This window comes from Cucurbitaria berberidis, assembly GCF_010015615.1.
Source record: "Cucurbitaria berberidis CBS 394.84 unplaced genomic scaffold K460scaffold_2, whole genome shotgun sequence".
NCBI lineage: Eukaryota > Fungi > Ascomycota > Dothideomycetes > Pleosporales > Cucurbitariaceae > Cucurbitaria > Cucurbitaria berberidis.
This window is the reverse complement of record NW_024468936.1, coordinates 1,826,563-1,847,405: the sequence shown is the minus strand read 5'-3', so window position 1 is coordinate 1,847,405 and position 20,843 is coordinate 1,826,563. Positions and strand designations below refer to the sequence as shown.

The window sequence follows — 20,843 nt, the reverse complement described above, 5'->3', positions numbered from 1 at the left end:
GCCAAGGCGAAGCAGGTCTAGTGAATGCTGAGTGATTGGGGGTGCCGGCGATGAAGTAGGAAGGGAAGCACGAGCCATGCGGAAGTCGCGTCCGATGGTTGGCTAGCGCGTCACTGTTAGGAAAGTAGCTGCAACTTCCCCTCGAGGCAACGCATCATCACCGCGTCGTCCTTCGACTCTACCGCAATCCAAGGCAGTGATTGTCCCTCTACGCTCGCACCTCACGCGGTACTCAACTACATACACCTGCGATTGCAATAGACTGATTTGGACGCGCAGCCACGCGATATGGCGCCTCGAAGTCGGCGGAGCGCCGCTGCTGCGACTGAAGTTGCGGAAGAGGAGGAGCAAGAACAAGGGCAGGATGGCTTCAAGAAGCTAAAGTTTAAACAGCCGCTCGTGGGACGGCCGGGAAAGCAGATTGGCGTTGGCGATCTCTTGACGCGATTGAAGGCGCTGTTAGATGAGCTACGGACCATAAGTCAAGAGGAGGCACATCGGGATTCGCTCATGCCAGTCGCGCAGGAACTGGCGCATCAGAGCCTGTTGCAGCACAAGGATAATGGAGTTCGCGCATGGACAATCTGCTGCATAGTCGACATGCTCAAGCTGTTCGCACCTGATGCGCCATACCCAGGATCTAAGCTCAAGGTATGCCACACACTGCAGTGCGCGTTGAAAATGTACTAACAGCCACAACAGGAGATCTTCTCAGTCATCATTCTCAAGATGATGCCCCTCCTCTCTGACCCCTCACACCCGTACAACAGCCAGCACATGTACGTGCTTCGATCGCTCTCGGAATGGAAGAGCATCCTTCTCATCAACGAGATTCCTGGCTCGGACCAACTCACGTCCGCCCTTTTCACTACGTGCTTCGATGTGCTGTCCGGACCGTCAAAGAGCGAAAGTGGCGAGGAGCTGAACAAGAACGTGGAACACAACATGACCGAGGTTCTGTCCAACATTATCGACGAAGCGCCGGCAGTGACACATGATGTGGTCGATGTCGTAGTTGCCCAATTTCTATGGGCAGATCCGATAACACTAGGAGGCTCTGCAAAGGGCAAGAAGAGCGCACAGCTAGATGCAAAGCAAACAACCCTCCGCCGCAAGGAGGCGCCGCCTGCATACAATATGGCCAAGAACATCTGCAATGCGTTTCCGGAGAAGATGGCGCGCTTAATTGGCAACTACTTCAGCTCAGTCATCGTCGACTTCACCAACTCGGGTGGCTCATTTAAAAAACATGCGCGGGATGACGAAGACGAAGGTCCCAAAGGTCCCTCTGACGAGGACATTGACGAGGCGAACAAAGCCCACAGGCTGCTTCGAGAACTATGGAAATGCTGTCCCGGCGTCCTCCAAGAGATCATTCCGCATCTGCAGGATGAACTTGGTACAGAGAGCGTGCAGCTTCGTCAGCTCGCGACCGAGACGTTTGGCGATATGATATCCGGTATTGGTGCGGCTGGCCCGCCCCCGCTGCCTGAGCTGGACCCAGTAGCATATCCTTCACAAAGTTTATCGCGCCTTGAGTCTACGCAACCTTTCGATTTTCTTACTACGCCTGCTTCCATCAACTCATTTCCTACTCAATACCCCGTCGCATATCACGCTTTCCTGCAGCGCAAAAACGACAAATCAGCTATCATACGAGCTTCATGGACTACCGGCGTAGGCCGCATACTTATGACATCGGCCGGCGGGATTGGGCTTGACCCTGAAGAGGAGCAAAAACTACTGAAGTCTTTTGCAGAGTGTCTCATTGACAGTGACGACAAAGTGCGGTTGGCGGCAGTCAAAGCCGTTGAGCACTTCGAGTTCAACGACATTGTTAGCAAATTAGGCAGCAACGGCAGCATGTCTGAATCGGGATCAATCCTTTCCAACCTTGCAGACAGAGTCAAAGACAAGAGGAACGTTATTCATTCCACGGCCATGAGTCTTCTCGGTAAGATTTGGGGTGTCGCCGCCGGCGCCATTGCAGAAGGGGACGACACCATTAAGAATCTGCTTGGACCAATACCGACACGCATTTTCGAAGCGTGCTATGTTAATGATCTAGAAATCAATGTTCAGGTCGACCTAGCGCTATACACCTCTCTGCTGCCGCTCGGCTATCCACCAATGAAGGCGAAAGCAGCCGCAAGTGGAAACTCGCAGATAGTGAAGGATAGCCAGACGAACGGCGACCAAGGGTACACGGAGGCACACTTGGACAAGATTCGAGTAGAAAGGCAACTTGTGCTCGTTAACGGCCTGGAAGACAAGGCGAAGAAGGTATTCTTCGCGAAACAGGGCAGTCAAGGCCCGGCTGCCATGTGCATGGAACACTTCCTGAAATACTGTGAAGATTATAACGGTGGTGTTATTGACAAGGGCGAGAAAGATGTCAAGACAAAGCTTGAAAGACTCATTGCCTACTATGCGAAGTTACTCCCGGACCCCACACGTGTCATAGATGATCTCTGGAAATTTGCGAAGGCTCACGACCGCCGGGCTTATACACTAATTCGGTTTTGTATGGACCCTACGAGCGACTATCGACGGGTGTTTAGATCAATTGTAAGACCTGATGTACTTGCCCTTGTCCTTGTGAACCCGCTAACAAAGCTTAGAAAGAATTGACAAAACGGTTTGAGGGTGGGCCCGGCCCTTCTCTGCTCGAAACCTTGACCCCACTCCTGTATCGGGCCAGCTTACTTTGCTATAACAAAAGCCATGTCCCCGCCGTCATCGAATTCTCTCGGACCGACGACAAAGGTCTAGGCGCTACTGCGCATGAACTTTTGAAAGAAATATCCACAAAGCATCCCAAAGTATTCTCTACCCACGTCAAGGATCTCTGCAGGACGCTCGAGCATGAGGCACCCACAGCAACATCACCAAACCCCCCTGGTGCCGTGGACGACCTCAAGGCATGCGCTGCATTTGCGAAGAAATTTCCAACAGATATCCCGATGAACGCAAAGGACAGTCGTAAATTGGTTCAAAGCTTCCTGGATTTTGCGCTCTATGGCACGCCGCCACAAGCCGCGAAGCATGCGATCACTATTATTATGAACAGTGACAACAAGAAGGAGATGCACGCCAAGGAGATTCTTGCGAAGAGTATCAAGTCTTTCACATATAATGGTGATCACTGGCTCACCAAGCTAGCCGCGCTCAGCCAACTAGTTCTGTTAGCTCAGCCAGAGTGTGAGGATGATATGGATGTAATCGTCGAAGTTGCCATCCAGAAAGTCCTTCAGCAGCCACATACTGCCACTGCCGAAGCTGACGCGCAGTGGATGGAAGTGCCAGACCAAGACATCCAAGGCAGGGCATGGGCGGTCAAAATACTCGTGAACCGCCTGCGCTCCCTACCCTCTGAGGCGCCTTTGAATGAAGCTGTAGAGGACACCTACGCTTTGCTGCACCGCCTCGTCAGGGACAATGGCGAAGGATCGGACGATAACAGCACTCCTCCAGGACACAAATCCCGTCAGCGGCTCCTTGCAGCTAACTCTTTGCTCAAGCTGTCTTGCAACAAACGCCTGGACAGCTTCTTGACACCCGCAGACTTCATCCAGTTGGCTTTGGTTACGCATGATGTCTGCCCGCAGGTCCGCAAGGGCTTCGCCGACAAGCTGATGAAATACCTCGGTCAAGGCCGGCTTCCAGCCCGCTTCTATGCTATTCTCTTCTTCCTCGCACACGAACCGGAGAAGAACATCAAGAACAGCACCATGACCTGGATTCGCTCGCGGCGCGCTGCTTTCGCAGCACGGAAGGAGACCGTTCTAGAAACCGTATTTGCGCGGCTACTTAGTCTACTGGCCCATCATCCCGACTTTGACAGGGAAGATGAGACCTTGAAGCTCATGTCGGAATACATACTGTACTATCTGAAGTGCGTGGCTACCGAGGAAAACTTGTCACTCATCTTTCACGTCGCCCAACGCGTAAAAGGCGTCGCAGAAGGTATCGAGCCATCACGCCAAGCTGATGAAAATCTATACGTCTTGTCAGACCTAGCCCAAGCACTCATTCGCGCATGGGAAGAACAAAATGGCTGGACTATGCAATCATGGCCTGGGAAGATGAAATTGCCTTCTGGTATCTTTCGGCCTCTGGAGAGCCACGAGCGGGCGCAGGAAATTGCAAAGAAGACATGGATTAATGAGGACCTCGTCGAGGAACTTGATTCTCTTGTTCGCAAAGCCATTCGAAGCAAAAAGCGAAAGGTTATAGATGGCGTCGAGAAGCCGCGCAAGAAGGCGAAGACCGATAGACCAATCAAGGAAAAGAAGGTCAAGACAGAGCGACCGATGAAGACACCGAAGAAGAAGCGGAGGACGGGTGGTGACGAATTTGAGAGTGATATTGATGAGCAGGCCGCTCCTTCGAGGGAACCGCAAAGGAAGAGCGGTCGACATAGTACGGTTCACAAGAGCTACGTGGAGGAATCTAGCGATGAAGAAGATACTGGACCTGGCGCTCAGCAGGACCTTGAAGAGGACGTCGAGGCATCCGATACGGGTGAGAAGCCCACACCTGCTCCAAAGGAAGATATTGAAATGGCAGATCCGGAGGGTGAAGCCGAGGAGGACCCTGAAGTCGAAGCACAAGAATCCGAACTTTCGGATGAGGAGGCATCACCAGAGCCTGAGCCAGCCAAGAAGGTAGCAAAGGGTAAAATTGGACGAAAACCCAACGGAGTTCACGTCGATCAGAAACGCAAAGCTGCTGAGCCAGTCAAGGAAACCACCCTAGCCAAGGCTGCGAAGAAGAGTACGGCAAGGGGCAAAGCGAAGTTGAACGGCACCGCAGGAACGTCCTCGTCGAGCCCTGCTGTCAACCATGCCGGGTCTGTTCGACGCAGTGGGCGCACTCGAAGCTGAGCGAACCTACAATTATCTCACTTTGCGCTTCGACGCTTCATACGCGTACCCTCTGTCTTAGTCCACATTCACATCCTATGGTTCGCCGGTGGGCGCTCCACGGGGCACAGTTGCGCGCACTGTATTATTCGAGGAATGTTTAGCTAGGCGTCTCCTCCGGTAATGGGTGGTTTCACTCAAGGGCTTCTTTCTGTGGTTATGCGCTTGTTGAACTCGCTTTTTGTTCAGATGCTTATATGATACCTTTGATTCCACGCTGCACAGTTGTGGGCTTCCTATCTTCTTATATGAGACGATCTTCTACCACATAATCAGCACTTAGGCAAGGGCAGTAGGGTTGAGTGAGTGTAGGATATACAAAATATATGAATGGCTCTTAAATTTTTCTATTCTCCTGAATCCCTCACAGTAGACACGATGGCGTCCATTCGTAACAGTCATCATCCGCTCTACTAACGCTTCACCCTAATGTCGCCTTCTCAATGAATTGACGACGGATCCTAGGATGCATCATAAGAACCATGTACTTGCTAATCACCATTGAAGATCCGACTTAAAGCAGAAACATGACGGCAGCTACACCTCCAACGAGGATATCCTTATTTCGAGTTAGCAGACTAGCTGCGCCGATTGAGCTCGAGGTAGCCTGCGCAGAAGCCGCCGCCGATGACGTCCCAAGTCGCGCAGTCGGCGTCGTCTCCGAAGCACTGTCCGCCCCTACGCTCACGCTTGTCGCAATGCTCGCTCCTGCGGCAATACTCGAGGCTTGGGCTGTTGTGCTTGCAGTTGTCCTTGTACTCGTCTTCGCGCCTGTAATCCTTCCCGCCTCACTCGAAACCGCCGCATTAATTCCACGGACCAATGCCGCGACTAACTTGATATGACCCTTAAAGTCCATAGCCGAAACAATCTCTATATATCCTTGCGCTCGCAATACGCAACGAGTTGGGTCGCCAGGCGCGCATTGGCTGTCCAGGCCATCGCCCCTTTTTGGACAGCAGTATCCGTTACCCGGGCAGATTATGTAGAGGGCGTTGACACAGAAGTCTTCGATTCTGAGGTAATTGATGGATGTTTGGCGCTTAATCGCTGGGGTCAAGTATGCGAAAGCTGGTAGGGTATAGTAAAGACGAGGTATAGGAGGGCGAAAAGATGCGCGAACATTTTGGAACTAATTGAATGGGCTTGTCGTTGCAGGCAGAGGGCTTTTTTTCATGCACTGGGCCCACGAATGTAATGAAGTATCCGTCAATAGTCACATAAGTTAACTAAATTAATACAGTCAACAAAGAGAACTGCTCGACACTTGAATTCATGGACCTGTCATTAGAGATAGATGGCCGAGCGTAGATATCTGCAAGCCTAAGGGATGACATATGCGTAAGGTCTAATAGCCCAATCAGATTCAACTCCTATCGTTTCATCAGACGACACAACAGCCAGAAAGTGCATAGTTCAGCCCTGCGCGCCGATCTGTCTCGGGAAGGCGATGCCTAATAAAATATGTGGCGTTTGTGGCGTGAAACCTTGCTTAAAAGTGAAGTTTAATTCCCCGGCTGAAGAAGGGGCTAGTAAAATGAATGAGGAGAGAATTCGGTCTCTCGATCTAGAGTGGCAGTCTTACTAGCACTAGATATTTGTCCCCTCCATCTCACTGAGTGAATCAGCGAGACGACGAACGCAGTTACGCCCGCAGCGGCTATGAACGCCCTATACTAAACACCGGGTATTGGTAAATGTGAGTGGTTTTGCTCCTGGTCTAGAGACCAAGACAGAGATCACCAGTAGGTGCTTCGACAAGTCCTCCTCGGGGTACGGGCATTGTAGTGCTTGATCATCTCGAGGAAGTACATCGAATGATAGAGGAACGCGTCGAGAGACCGAGATAATGAAATGGTAGGATTATTTTGGGTAACAGGAATGAAAAGATCTGTAACTTCTAAGATGGTCATTGAATCGCGAGAAGAAGCATTGTCCCATTGCGGCGATGAAATGTGGAAATTGTACTGCAGTCTTTGATTCCGAAGCAAGGAGGGGCCATCGCAACAGATTCTTTCAGAAATAGGCAAAGCTCCCATGCTTCGGCTATTTACTACCACTAGGAGATAATTTTCTCTCGTGAATTAAAGGTTGTCTTACACAAAGAGCAAAAGTCTGGGAGTGGGCACAGGTTGTATGGTTTACGTTGTGGGTGGTCTCCGTTGCTTCGCAGCTCTCATATGTGGGGGCAATAGGGCTCGTAATAACACAAGTAAAATTGATTAATACGAGGAGGATTCGAGATAATACGAAGCCCTCCAGTCTGACTGCCCAATCTCCGTGCTTCGCAACCACATAACTTGAAGCATAAGGCTATGTATAGATAGTTCGATAGATATCAGGGCGCAGGTACAATTCAAAAGTTTCGTAGCCTTGCCAGCTGCGTCAACAGAGTTAACAGACAAAATAATGGGTTTCAACGCAATAGATAATATTGCTCGCCTATCTTGCGAACTCACCCAGTGCCAAGGATTCCGGACAGCACCTATACCAAAACAGGCTGTTGCTAGGCTATTTCGTTCAGGTAGGTTGTTCGTCCAAGTTTATCTCGGGTGGTGCGAAGGTTCCAAACATGCCAAATAGTGTTCCGTCCTTTAAAGGCAGTAGTGTTTCCTGTATCGGTGCGACTAAAGCCTTCTGCGGCTGTGATTCAGGAAAGATTTTCAGCAGTACTATTTTGTGTAGAGCCGCAATAATCGCTGAACGCAACCTGTTCAACGTGCTCCGAAGATTGTGCCTTTCTCTTCTTTCTTTGCGAATACCAACACCCGGGCATCCTGCTCCTAGCCTTATCGTCCAAAATAGACCGATCAGCGCTTCCATGCAGGGGTAAGACTCTGGGTCGGCTTGGCGCACCTTATCTCGCCGACACGATTTCGCTTCCAGAAAAGATCTCACTTACAACAACCCGTGCAGGACGAAGCACTGTCTTTGGGGCGTAATCCAAGGCCCCACCGACGTTCCTGGCCAAAGTTCGGGGTTCTAGGTCCGCGCGGGGGCCACAGCACAACTACGTGCCCCTTCGATCATCAATTCGACTGTCCGCATACGATCATTGTGCCTTGTCAAACATCAGAATGCGTTCAATGTATGCAAGCCAGTACCACGATACAGCGGGTGCGAGCCTTACTTCGTCCAACAATCCCCCAGTCCCTGTCCCTGCGCCATAAAGCGCCATAAGCGCCACACACAAATAAGCACCGCTTAGTGAGCCCCCAATGTTGTATAGTTCCATAGATGGCTGCATCTGGACACAGCTGAAATCCCAGTTTAGCGCAGTCAGATCCGAATATACTTTTCTATTGGTAGATCCAGGTGTCACCAAGCCACGTGGAACAAGGGTTTTCATACCAAGGCATAGCGTCGACAGTGACTGCTTATGGCGTCGAGTGAATTTCCACATATGGCCACGGTCGATCCAAAGCTATTTCGGAAGTAGGGCAGGCCATGGAAAAAGGGGACACACGCCTTCTCGAAAAGCTTTATTAGCTGTTGGGCGTCCGCATTCCTCTTCACCGGTTTTCGTTCTTAGCGGCATTCCTTCGGTATCTCACGCAAGGCCTTGTCGTTATCTCCGTACCAGTGTGTCCTCTCGTCTCTTTGATTTACAGTCACTCAGCATGTCGGACTCTGAGAAACCACACTCGTTAACCACCGTGTGGGAATCTATTCGCTCGCTCAGCATTTTCAAAAAGTCACACGACTATATGCCGCTGAACGCGCTACCAAACATATCCTTCTCTGCTCGATATCGAACAGCGATCAAGGTCGGCATCGCAGTCGGCGGCCTTCTGTTCCTCGCCGCCATCATCGCACCACTTCACCCCGTCACTACCGCACGTGACTATGGTCTCCTCCACCCTCTCGCCGACAACGACCCAATCCCAAGCATTGTGCACTTTGTCTACATCAAAGGCGGCCCAGACGCCTTTATCAGCTTCAATTTCTCTGCCTTTTTGGCCGTCTTCGCCTCGATATTGTACATCAACCCCACAAAAGTCTACATCCACACCGATTACAACACAAGCGACATTGAGCGTGCCGCTCAGAAAGGCAGCCGATGGACTCGCAAACTCATAAACAGCTGGCCAGAGCTTGTAGTTTTCAACTCTGTCCAAGTTCCTAATTATGCCGGCCCCAACGAAAATCACCGCATCGATGCTGTGCAGCACAAGTCCGACTTCATCCGGTGGGATACGATTACCGAGTTTGGAGGAATCTACATGGATTTCGATGTCATCACTTTGCGACCGTTGACACCATTGCTAAACTCTGGTTTCGCTTTCGTCGCTGGCAGACAGTACGGTGGTAAAGACGAGGGAGGCAACATAAACGGGACTATCAATAACGGTGCATTCCTAACGAAGCCCAAGAGCGCAATGGCAACTATCATCAAACGGGATCAACATGCAGGGTTCGACGGCGCTTGGGAGGCAAATCTCAAGGCCATGACCAAGACAGCGGAGTATCTTGTCAGCGTACCAAATCAAGTTCTCATCCTTGATCGCCATGCCTTCGCGCCTACACATTGGTTTGCGGACAGTACCGATCCTCTCTTTAACCCAAATGAAGGGCTTCCATCTCCAGAGCCTCTACAAAGCAACTCGACTGATCCTATCGAGATGTACGATTTGATCGTTAAGAATCGACGGGCGAGGAGAGATTGGGAAATGGATTTCTCAGCGTCCTACATGCTCCATGCTTTCGCTACTGGTAACTACCAGCGCCATATCAACCCTAGAACGATCTTGACCAGAACGAGTAATTACGGTGTCGCCACTTATCCCATCGTGAGGGCAATGATGGCGCAGGGGCTGATAGAAGGTACGGAGGGTGAACACTATGGTGATTCATAGCCATACGTTGATAGAATTCGGCGTCCTCCCCGCTTCAAGATGATCGGAGTTTCAAAGTCTTATGGAGTTCAAGGGAAACATCTTTCTACCATCTATTAACATATTTTATAGATTATATTTTATACCTGATCTGGTTCAATTCAATCAATATCAATACCATGTAAAGAAACCAACCCCACATCCTCCTTCTCTCAAATGTCATCCCGGGACCATTCACCCTTGTACTCCTTCATCAACACAACAAGCCTCTTGTATTGTCTTCCCCGAAACCAATGGCCAACATCCAAATTAAACGTCGCGACCAGTAAAGCGCCGCCTCAACGTCCATCATCACGACCATGTAACCGATTAGGAATACAATTCCTAGAAACCCATTCATCAAGTAGGCGCCGATCACTATACAGTCGTCTGGCTCATTTCCTCTCATATTCATCACCTTAGCCTCATCTCAACTGCACGTGGAAATGGCAATGCACGAATGACAGTCCCCTAGTACTTAGCTACACTGTTATGACGATTACCCAGTCGGCCAACTATTGAAGGACGCATTGGAGATCATAGGATGTATTCGGTTTGAGGACACCGGTCAATCGCTCGCCACAGATCACTATCCGCTCTCGAAATTCTGCCTCACGGCAGTCTATAAGCGGCTACGTATCTTCTTTCTCGTCCTAACACTGACGTGAAGGATGCGAAATTGATCTTGTACCCATGTTGAGATCAATCGAGGCATCACTGATACCTGTAAGGTGCACCTTGCAATTCGAGGTTTTGGCTGTTTCGGCCTGGTAAAGAAGGATCCAAAGAGACTGGGCAAGAAATCCGAGCTGGCAGTCGGACAGGCTCTGGATTTCACGCATCATTACGCACACGCCGGTGCTGGGTATTAGAACCCTGCAGAGTCGTAGGAGGTTCTGGTATTTGCTCACCCATGAACAATCCACTCATAAAAGGTCTCAGGCAAGAACAGCTATATGTGATAGACCATTAAGCTTACCATTACTTCGTCTGCTTATCGTCTTGATTGTACTTCATCTCGCCCGTGATCACGCACACCCGCGTGATACCGCACGTGCTTCCAACGCCAACCAATACTATATGGACACCACGCTCAAGGAACACAACGTCAACATCCCACGCACGCCATCCACGCCGCAGTCATACCGATCCAATCTTTTTCAGAGATTAGTGCTCGGTGGTGCAAGTTATTATCCGGTGCCTCAACGCACTTTATCCGTCATAGGGCCAAAATATGGGTGGAGGGGCAACTTTGACCCCACTAGGATTACTATGATTATTCTTGTCGCCTCTCAATACTAGCTCACGGCAATACAGATAGGTACCATATATCCAAGTGAAGAAAGATACCAAACGCAGTTGTTCGGAGTAACAGTCATTGTTATTCTGCATTCAAGACGGGCGAGTGGAGATTCAATGGAAGCCTCCACGGATGGCATATACCATAAGATGTGAAACATGACCAAACCGCCAAAGTCCCAGTGGATGCGGTATAACAAGGTTAAATGACAGCGGATACATATCCTATCAGGGTAAAGAGCGCTCCTCAAATAGAGGCTTGGACAAGCGGTCAACCCAGTCTTCCGGTTGAAGACGCAGGTGTAGTTCCATCTAGCCTCTAGCATGGCTTATATAGACGGCAGGTGCCTTGGTGCGTTTTCTGATCTATTCTTTGGAGATCTGAAATAAGGACATGGTTGCTGGGCGTTATTGCCGTGCGAGTATTAATACAGTGCGCGCCTGCTCTTCTACAATTCGATTCAGACCTTCGTTACTTCCTCCAGATCGCACTTGTATATCAAGAACCTCACCTTGCCCGAAGTTCACCACGTTTACGAACCGTAGCTACTTCGCAACTATGGCTATCGACACACCCTACGTCACGCTGAACGATGGCAATAAGATGCCTCAGGTCGGGTTTGGACTGTGGAAAGTCGACAATGATACCTGTGCGGATACTGTCTATAATGCCATCAAGACAGGATACAGGTTGTTCGATGGAGCTTGCGGTACGTACATTCCCTTCGTCGGACGAAGAATCACCTTGGCATGGATTTCAAGAGCATCTCGTTGCATGAACGCGCTCCACCGGCCCGCAAACCATAGTTCGAAGGTATTGTTGCGGTCGTCGTTGACGGCTCGATACTCCGATCTACCGGTGGCTTCACATCCCTGCAGGCGGATTCCTAGCGTCATTCTCCTTTCGGATTACCATAAGAGCACGCACTAACAATACCCCACAGACTATGGTAACGAAGTCGAAGCCGGCCAGGGCGTCGCCCGCGCTATCAAGGACGGCCTCGTAAAACGCGAAGAGCTTTTCATCGTCTCCAAGCTCTGGCAGAGCTTCCACGACTACGAGCAAGTCGAGCCCATTACTAAGAAACAGCTCGCGGATTGGGGCGTCGATTACTTCGACCTATACCTGATCCACTTCCCCGTCGCGCTAAAGTACGTTGCGCCTGAGACGCGGTACCCGCCGGGTTGGTACTATGATGGTGAGAGCAAGATTGAGCACAGCAATGCGAGCTTGGAGAGCACGTGGAGAGCATTTGAGGATATCCAGAAGAATGGCCTAGCGAAGAGCATTGGTGTTTCCAACTACAGCGGTGCGCTGCTCCTAGATTTGTTCACGTATGCGAAGGTCAAGCCCGCGACACTGCAGATTGAGCATCATCCGTACTATGTTCAGCCATACCTTATTAAGCTGGCGGAGCAACATGGCATCAAGGTCACGGCGTACTCGTCGTTCGGCCCGCAGTCGTTCATTGAGTGCGACATGAAGATTGCCGCGGACACGCCTCTTCTCTTCGATCACCCGGTCGTCACGAAGATCGCCGAAGCACATGGCAAGACACCTGCGCAGGTTCTTCTACGCTGGTCCACGCAGCGGGGTATCTCGGTCATCCCAAAGAGTAACTCTCAGCACCGTCTGCAGCAGAACCTGGATGTCACCAGCTTCGATTTGAAGGACGGCGAGATCCAGGCGATTTCCGACCTGGACAAGAACCTCAAGTTCAACGCTCCTACCAACGTATGTATCCCTTCGTCTTTCCTCTTCGTACAAGGTGTTCTTGCTGATGGTATAATAGTACGGCATTGCTTGCTACGTCTTCGCTTAGTCGCATGCTCGCATCTAGAATGATCCCATAGAGACCGAGGGGACTCTCCTACGAATACACATGGCGTTGGCGCCTCATGTGATACCTGGTAGCCAAATCATAGCAACATTACACTCGATTCTGTCCTTCCTAAGTTGTCCTCATTCACAACACATGTCAAGTTGTATTTACTCAGTTATGTACTGATCTGAGTATCTTTGTATTAGCCCGAGGTGAAATGCGAGTTCGCAATTTATATTCCCCCGACGGCTCAAACACGACCACGACATCACTCTATCACATGTCCACTATCCTCACCAACTACGTTACTCCGCTTCAAACCCCCCTCGCATGCTCACTCATCCCGACCTGTACTGTTGAAATCCCAATATTCCCAAAAACGATACTCAGTAGTCTAACTATTTCTTCCCAGGTTATAGATAGCCGAGTTGGGGAAGAAGTTCGGACGAAAGTGGGAATTAATAAGCGTAATCACCCTCATTGGCCACAGTATTTATCGTCGCATCCATCTTGATTCTTAACTCGTCAACACTACGGCTTGACTTGAAAAGTAAGTCGGCCAAAATATCACACGTAGACCTAGTAGCCTGCAAAAATATTCCAAATACCATGGCGAGACCTACTTTTATTCCGCCACAACCAAAGAAAAGTAATCGTTAATCGGATAGTTTGATGACAGATCAATGAATGACCCATGACGAGCGAGAGCTATCCGTAAGCTCCGGCTAGAAGCTCCACTCAAAGCCGCATCAATTGAAGATCCGCACTATAGGCGAGCGCTATTCCGCATCCAGCGTGTGGTATATAGTCTCGTCTGACAAACAGCACATGTTGCTGTTATTTATACACCGCTAGAGTGCCTCTACTTTATTACTACAAGAATTCCAACATTTCCTTGTTCGCATTTCTGCAAAATCCCTCTTTACGCTCCTGATCCCTTATTCGAGGGAAATTCTCACGTTGTACACATCGCTCAAACCAAAACATAACATATAGATTAAAGCCTTGTCCTTCTTTATCCGCGGAGTCCCGGAGCTAATAAAAAGCCCTGGCCATCCCTTGCCCTTGTGCCCCCATCATCATCATCGCCGGATTTTAGAGACCAACGAATCCCCAAGCTCCGGCGAAACCAGGCAACATCCGGCTTTTTCAGTTGGGCTAGTTGGCTGGTTCTGACCTCACGCGACGTCTTCGCGTCTTACAAAAAGGCCTGTCCATTCCTTCCGCCCTCCCCTCCTGACAACCTTTTTGGCTGGCCAGCCGACGACAACGACGACGCTGCAAACCTCTGCCTTGTTGGACTTGTTCCCCGCGGAGGACAAATCAAAACACACAACCACGCTACGCTACGCTACGCTTCGCTGCGCATTCGCCATCCTGTTTCCTTGAAAGACCCCGGTTTCTGAGGATTGTGTATAGAATTGAGTTTTGGGGGAATATGGCCTTGACAACAGAGCAGGCGCAAACAAGGTAGGTTGCGTTACACGAGCTCTTGCCCCGCGCAGAGGGACTCAAACAAGCAAATCGAGGTGATTTGAGGAGCTTTGAGGAGCTTTAGAGTTGAGGTTTTGCGAAAAGATGACATGGCTAACAATATGCTACGCAGATTTCTAGCCATCGTCCTCCCTGGCCTTACCCTCTGCACACATATACTCCTCGCGCTCTCCTTCGCATTACCGGGCGCCGCGCCAGATCACGCTTTCTCCTCGTTCCTCTACAATGTTTTCGCAGCAGGCGCAAGCATCCTGGGTGTGGTGGGCGCAGTAAAGGTAAGCAAGATTGCCCCGTTGTAGTCAGATGTAGCTTGGAAGGATTCGTCCGGATCATTTTGTTCGCGCACTCCGGTGACGTGTCTTAAGCTTTGGCAGACTAGAGAGGCTAACACGCCAGTTGCAGTTGATTCCCAGCCTCGTGTCAGCTTACATGGTCATGCATACGATCACGCTGTCTTTCGTAAACATCGCCCTCGTGAACATGATCCTGCCCTTCGACTTCCGCTTCTTAAACCCGGTACTTCCGAGCTGGCAAATCGACGAGTCTGCCATCTGCCGCGATATTGATGCTGGATTTGGGTGGGACGAGGAGTGGCTTGTCAAGTGCTCGAAGAGTTTTGGCGTCGTGAAGCTGTCTGTGGCCTGTGTCGGTCTGATCTTGATGGTCGCTCAGTGGTGGGCTTTGATGACAGTGCGGAAATGGGGCAAGGAGATGCGCCTCCAGCAGTGGCGACGGGCAAGAACGGATGTTGAAAAAGATGGGATTGTGCATACGGACAATGACTTGATGATTAGCGAGAAGACTAGATATTCACGATGAAACGAACAGGACGAAATCCAAGAGTACAAACAAGCATGCTTTCATCTGGTCGTGTTAATGAGTACCTGAGCAATCAAGGTTGCCTGGCATTGAGTGTGAGTTGTTGAGGTCGACTCGTCACTGAACACGCCTCTGCCTGGTTTTCTCCATCCAGCGTCGAGTCAAAGCGGATGTGCATATTGATGACAGGCTTTGGTATGATAGCATCTGCCCCCAGTCAGCGTTCAAATACTTGTAATTGCCAAGCTCCTCGACGATTCCAGTATCGTAGACTCACCAGGGTCCCAGCATGTTTCCCGAACCCAAAGCTGGCCGTCATCCCCTTCGTTTAGGTTACACTGAATCACGTCTGTTGTATCCCTCCAAAATAGAAACGTCCTGCACTCTCTGTCGTTGTTCAAGTACCGAGTGTAGGTCTTTACTGATCTGAATGAACAGCTATCGCAGTTGCAGTCGCATTTCGTCCAACTCTGAACCGCTCCGCAATGCATACACATATTGTCCACGTGAGAGATCCACTCGTTCCTGCCGCCCGACTCAGTATGTATGACTCGTGCCAACCTACCTACATGCCACGAACACAGTCTCTGTGGCAACTCGACCACATCTGTCTGTCGGGCATCTTCGGCAAGCGAGATGGGAACGCAAGCAGGACTGCTCGATGAGTTGAAGAGGCTGGCGGGATAGACGGCTTTGCACAAGATGCAGCGAAGATGACTAGGCTTCAGATCTGGTGGAGATAGGTAGGTGCGGATGGCGAGGCGGGCGCAATCTGAGAGGGTAGTGTTTCTCAGACGTGGCGCAAGAGGCAGAATTCTGTTAAGAAATGGGTGGGAGAACTTCAGGGCCAGTATGCCGTCGGGAGGAAGGCAGTCGCCAATTTCGAGGATGAGCTCGGGAGGGAGGTTCAATAGAGATATGGTGGATGACGCCATGTAGGTGAGGGCTAACGGTCAAGTCGATGGGCGAAGCCTAAAGGTTGCTTGTCGTTCTGGCAGCGGTGTATATCACTAAGGAGTAGGTGAGGTTTCAATCGCAGGTAGCTTTGAGTTTGCTTGTGATCGTTTTGGTGTTACTAAGATATGTGAACCACGTTTGAGGCAGTGACACATTCCCCATGACTGAAAGTAGACGGTGAGATTCGACCAAAGTCAGGCGACGGAAGCAGGACCGGCGCAAGCACAAGCTCTTTATAAAGTTTGTTCTGCTGTATTAAAGGTGATGTTTCAGGTTTTGTGTCAAAGAAAACCGTTGCACGAGCGCTTCATGCGGAGCTGGGCGATGGAGGACGCCTTATCCGACATGCTTGCGTGAGCTTTGAGAGACGACACAGGGCCATAGTGAAACAGTTGCTGGATTCTCAGGTCTGATTGCGACTCGTGGCTCCCAACGGCGCGTGACGTACGAACAGAAAAAGGCTGGAGGTGAGTGTGAGAGGTGCGACGGAATGCGATGGGTGAAGTAGTGAACATGGAAGGAGCCGTAGGGCCGACTAGGAGATGGCACCCCTCCAGCTACTCGTGGACCTACTCGTGGACTACTTATGGCTGCATTCTACACTAAGTCTGAGGTCACAACATTGCAGGTGTACAGAGGGGGCTACCCATTAGTTGTACAGCAAGGGTTCTTAGTGACAGGGTAGGAAAAACCGAGCACCACGGGCAACGCTTGGAATTTGGCATGCTGCGTCAACGTTTTGGCTGTGGTCATCAGGCTGACGGGCAAGCTACAGGACTTATGCCCAACATAGATTGCCTGTGGCAGTGCCTTGGCCCGTTAGGGGAGTTGAGGCTGATCTCTTCAGGGATCCGGCATCTTGCACCGGCTATGGAGTCGAAGCCTGTGTGTGTGTGTGTGTGTGCTTCGTGGAGTAATGGGAGCACTGTGTGCATGGCGTCGCCTGCTGAGGGTTGGGTCAGGATGCAGTTCGCAGCGGGCGCAGGCGGTACGGTAAGAGACCACGACAGAAGCGCTGCAACCGCAGAACAGCCGTGGCATCTCTCGGATGGCCTCATTGGGAATGAAAGCCGCTTTCCGGCAGCTAAGAGCTGCGGGTTGGCCTTGAGAGAGGGAGGGGGCTAACGGTGGATAGTCAGCAGCCTTCACCCTCACGATCCTGACCATGGCGAGAAACCGGCTCCGTCGTCTGCAGTGGTTGCTCCTATGCATGAGCTAGTGGCCTATCTATGCCCAGCACCAGCACCACCATCACCATGGTCCGTCTTCGGCAGGAGAATGCAGTCATTAGCTGCCAGCATGATGCAGTCTCGCCCTCCCTCGTCGTAGACTACGCGAAAAGCGCGTCCACTCTGGTGCGGGGCTGCGAATGAGCAGTGTGCATGCATTTGCCTCCAATGAGCACTACCCAAGCACAGTCGTCGGTGAAAAATGTCAATTGGTGGCGTCGTCTTCCATCATAGCCCAGCAGAGTCGCGAGTGGGGTGTGTGTGCATACAAGGTTGCATGGCCAAGGCATGCATCCTCCTCTTGCTACGTGTGCGCGGGGCTGCGAACGCCCATGTTCGCAGAGGCGCTGCTGCTGCTGCTGCTGCTTGCTACTGCAGAGAGGAGGATGCCCACAGTCATGATATATACTTGGTAGAGGCGACAAGACAGGCGAGCCCTGTGAGCCCTGTGAGCTTTGGGCGTATATAACACAGCGCAGAGGGGCTCAGGGTCCAGGTGCGTGCGGCAACGGGAAAAGGAGGCGTGCGGCGTGCTGTATTAGTATTAGTAGTAGTATTAGTAGCAGTATTCAGTATCCAGGTAGTGATTTGGTAAGTAGTGGTAGATGATGTAGTAGTTGGTGATGGTGAGGAAGCCCGAACCGTCACTTGGCTAGCGACCTGCACTGCATGCACTCTCTGCACTGCACGCACGGCACTGCATCGCATATCCCGCAACGCTCGACACCCACCTCCGCCCCCCCCAGACGTCAGCACGCATTCAGTCCGCTTGGCCGTCTCCAGGTTGTGGTTGCGCAGCGTCATGGTCGCCCACCAGGGACAAGGTAATAAGGTATACAACGCATCCCAGCCAGGAAATGGGGCCTCCGAGCGCGAGGCCACAGCGGGTCCATGATGCCCACCGCCCACGCCGTCGGCCGCTGGTGACAGACGGGACCACATCCTCACCACCTCAACTAATTGCGTGCATCTTCCGGGGCCCGTGTCGTGGGCGCGGAGATGAAATTAGCGTTAGGGTTGTCTGCTTCGGCCAGCTTAGCGCCGCTATACTGAGATCCCATCATCCCCTTTCGACATAATCCTCACTCTGCCGACCGCCCGCCCGCCATCTCTCCCGAGCCTTCCCTTTTGCTCTCCTCCCACCTCAGCTGTGCTGCCCTCTCCGTCTCTTCACTTTGCGCCCTGCATCGTGAACAACTGTCGCTCCTTTGCCCCGTCTCCACTCTCGCAGAAGTCGCATTTCTCGGTAAGCGGCACCACCCTTTCTCTCCCCATCTCCCCTCTCAGGGAAGCGCGCCAAAAATCTTTTCCGCTGGCCACTCGACCTCATTTCCCACCCCCATTCCGTGCATACTTACTTCCGCCTGCCCGCTCTGGCTCCCTTGGCTGCAATTGACCTTCTGTCACTAACTCGACTCTGCAGCCGGGCTCTGTTGCTCCGAGATTCTCTTCTTCTTCTTCCCATCTTGCTGCCACCTCGAATTCACCCGTGCAATTCGCCCACCCGCGCCACTGCCTCCCTTCCCGACCATGTCCTACTACAACGACCCCTCCTGGCCCTCGCCAGCTCCTGGACGCCAGTCCTCGTGGGAACAGCCACAACCGCCCTCGCGCTCGGGTACCGGCCAGAGTGTTTACAACGGTGGGGGTGCACCGCCAATTCACATGGACATAGGCGCCAGTTCGACTGTCAGCAGAGATGAAGGTAATGCCTTCATCTCCCAGTTTGATGGTACGTCACAGCATGCAATCCCGGTACTCGGTGCCGTCAGAATGCCTTCCATCCCGCAACGCGACAAGACATGGCAGTGCCAGGTTTCGACACTACTACGATCGAGTGCTTACATGTCATTATAGAAGTCGAACGCGCCACTGAGAACCTTGCCAAGAGCGGAAAGTCCTTTGGTCCTGGATTCCCTCCTACGCCAGTGAGCGCCAGCCGTCGCGAGTCCATGCCCATGATGGGCGGTGGCGGCGGCGGTGGCGGTGGTCCTCCTCGTCCATACCCGGAGTACGGTATGGTAACCTGCCAAACAACTCAAGAATCAAAACACTAATGGGATTACCAGAACAACGCATGGGCGGCCCCGGCTCCCAGCGCCACCACTCGGTGAGCGAGTACGACGGATCGCGCTCCCAGTCGGCCTCTAACGCTCAGGGCTTCTACCAGAACCAGCGCTATGCGCCCCGACCAAACGATGCGGACCAGATGGCGCAGGCAAAGCGACGGATGGCGGCTCAACGCGAGCGTGAGCTGCGCAACTATCATCAAGAGCAGCAATATCACAGAAGTAAGGACTCGGAATCAGGGCAAAATTAGAGGAAGGACAGCTGGTTGACTAGGGTAATACAGACGTTTCTGGCTCCAAGTCCGACCGCTCCATGAGCCCCAATGCCATGAATGAAGACGAGCGTCGCGAGCTCATCGCCCGCCAGCACCGTGCCCTGTACGGCGAGACATCGACCTTGTACAATAACAATCCCACCTCCAGCCAGGACGTCCGCGTTCAGACGTCCGCCGCCGGCCGCGGCCCTTCTCCTTTGGCGTTTGATCCCTTCGGCATGCAGGCACAAAATGTCGGTGGCGATGCGGCCGTTCAGATGCCCCCACGAGGGGACAAGGATGTTGCGGGTGCATCTCAGGAGGCCCGTGCCAACAGCAATTCCTCTCCCTCGTCCAACCACAACCCGGCCTTTAGCCTGTTCGATGCACAACAGGCGGGCCGCACCTCCAACTCATCTCCTGGCGCCTCTCCTCCCATTTCGGGGCCCAAATCTAATGGCTCTGGTGTCGCCCCTATTGGCACTCGCCCCCAGACCCAAACCCAGAACCAGAGCCTACAACAGCCAGGTGGGGCTCCCCTGAGCAAGCGCGCGACTTCACCTCTCCCGTCGCCGTTGGGCTACAAGTCCTACAACGCTAGCGAGCAGCAGAATAATGTTGCCACAACGTCTGCTTCTTTGAACCCCTCTTCAACGGCTACTGACAAGGGTGTCGGTATTTGGAACAATGGTCCTTGGGGTAATACGCCTACGCAGGGCGTCCAGGCATCTGTCTGGGGTTAGAAAACGGAGTTTTGATTGGGGAAATTGCGATGCACATCCGGAGTTCTCGCATTACAGGTGTCCCGGGCATATCATGTCGGTCTTGCAGCAGCTATGGGTGGTGGGTCGGCGAAAATCATATGCTCTTATGGCGTGTTTGTCTGCATCTCTGGGTCTGCTGAGAATAATTATACCTTACCAAGGCGGTTACACGGGTGTTTGTTAGTTGGATGGTATCGGTTTCATCGCCAATAGGGGCCGGGGCTGGCTGGAGTTATTGATGGGTTTTTTGCTATCTGAGTATCGGTGGGTTGTTAGTTTTCGGATCTCATCGGCGGCATCTGCGTCAAGGAGCGACTCCTGATTTTTTTTGTTGTA

General features: G+C 51.9%; 8 protein-coding genes across 8 annotated transcripts; 6 read left to right on the top strand and 2 right to left on the bottom strand.

Moving 5' to 3' along the window:
- Positions 1-150: 150 nt before the first annotated feature.
- On the top strand, positions 151-5,263 carry K460DRAFT_392893 (uncharacterized protein). Its single transcript, XM_040935912.1, has 3 exons — positions 151-651; positions 703-2,568; positions 2,622-5,263. Exons 1-3 carry the CDS (start codon positions 289-291, stop codon positions 4,884-4,886), a joined length of 4,494 nt encoding a protein of 1,497 aa, XP_040790127.1. The 5' UTR covers positions 151-288; the 3' UTR covers positions 4,887-5,263.
- Positions 5,264-5,297: 34 nt separating this feature from the next.
- Positions 5,298-6,151, bottom strand: K460DRAFT_60736 (uncharacterized protein). The gene has a single exon (XM_040938558.1). It carries the CDS (start codon positions 5,782-5,784, stop codon positions 5,440-5,442), a length of 345 nt encoding a protein of 114 aa, XP_040790126.1. The 5' UTR covers positions 5,785-6,151; the 3' UTR covers positions 5,298-5,439.
- A 2,481-nt stretch (positions 6,152-8,632) lies between these two features.
- On the top strand, positions 8,633-9,781 carry K460DRAFT_374621 (glycosyltransferase family 32 protein; the record flags this gene model as incomplete). Its single annotated transcript, XM_040934686.1, has 1 exon — positions 8,633-9,781. One exon carries the CDS (start codon positions 8,633-8,635, stop codon positions 9,779-9,781), a length of 1,149 nt encoding a protein of 382 aa, XP_040790125.1.
- A 1,658-nt stretch (positions 9,782-11,439) lies between these two features.
- On the top strand, positions 11,440-12,921 carry K460DRAFT_332702 (uncharacterized protein; the record flags this gene model as incomplete). The annotated part of the gene is made up of 3 exons (XM_040930852.1): positions 11,440-11,808; positions 12,043-12,833; positions 12,892-12,921. The coding sequence occupies exons 1-3, from the start codon at positions 11,493-11,495 to the stop codon at positions 12,919-12,921; spliced, it is 1,137 nt and encodes a 378-aa protein (XP_040790124.1). The 5' UTR covers positions 11,440-11,492.
- A 1,438-nt stretch (positions 12,922-14,359) lies between these two features.
- Positions 14,360-15,234, top strand: K460DRAFT_402907 (uncharacterized protein; the record flags this gene model as incomplete). The annotated part of the gene is made up of 3 exons (XM_040936569.1): positions 14,360-14,391; positions 14,528-14,690; positions 14,818-15,234. 3 exons carry the CDS (start codon positions 14,360-14,362, stop codon positions 15,232-15,234), a joined length of 612 nt encoding a protein of 203 aa, XP_040790123.1.
- A 494-nt stretch (positions 15,235-15,728) lies between these two features.
- On the bottom strand, positions 15,729-16,151 carry K460DRAFT_242017 (uncharacterized protein; the record flags this gene model as incomplete). The annotated part of the gene is made up of 1 exon (XM_040927323.1): positions 15,729-16,151. A coding segment is annotated over one exon (423 nt), but the record flags the coding sequence as incomplete, so codon positions are not given.
- Positions 16,152-16,810: 659 nt separating this feature from the next.
- K460DRAFT_60399 (uncharacterized protein) lies at positions 16,811-17,438 on the top strand. Its single transcript, XM_040938556.1, has one exon. The coding sequence runs from the start codon at positions 16,915-16,917 to the stop codon at positions 17,314-17,316; it is 402 nt and encodes a 133-aa protein (XP_040790121.1). The 5' UTR covers positions 16,811-16,914; the 3' UTR covers positions 17,317-17,438.
- A 1,512-nt stretch (positions 17,439-18,950) lies between these two features.
- Positions 18,951-20,486, top strand: K460DRAFT_278050 (uncharacterized protein; the record flags this gene model as incomplete). Its single annotated transcript, XM_040928220.1, has 4 exons — positions 18,951-19,152; positions 19,278-19,436; positions 19,490-19,711; positions 19,774-20,486. The coding sequence occupies 4 exons, from the start codon at positions 18,951-18,953 to the stop codon at positions 20,484-20,486; spliced, it is 1,296 nt and encodes a 431-aa protein (XP_040790120.1).
- Positions 20,487-20,843: the final 357 nt, after the last annotated feature.

Excerpts from the sequence above, each read along its gene's own strand:
- K460DRAFT_392893 (XM_040935912.1), top strand. The coding sequence starts at position 289 with ATGGCGCCTCGAAGTCGGCGGAGCGCCGCTGCTGCGACTGAAGTTGCG. Across the intron at positions 652-702 it reads ACCCAGGATCTAAGCTCAAG|GAGATCTTCTCAGTCATCAT; the intron begins GTATGCCACACA and ends CAGCCACAACAG. Across the intron at positions 2,569-2,621 it reads GACGGGTGTTTAGATCAATT|AAAGAATTGACAAAACGGTT; the intron begins GTAAGACCTGAT and ends AACAAAGCTTAG.
- K460DRAFT_60736 (XM_040938558.1), bottom strand. The coding sequence starts at position 5,784 with ATGGACTTTAAGGGTCATATCAAGTTAGTCGCGGCATTGGTCCGTGGA.
- K460DRAFT_60399 (XM_040938556.1), top strand. The coding sequence starts at position 16,915 with ATGCTGCGTCAACGTTTTGGCTGTGGTCATCAGGCTGACGGGCAAGCT.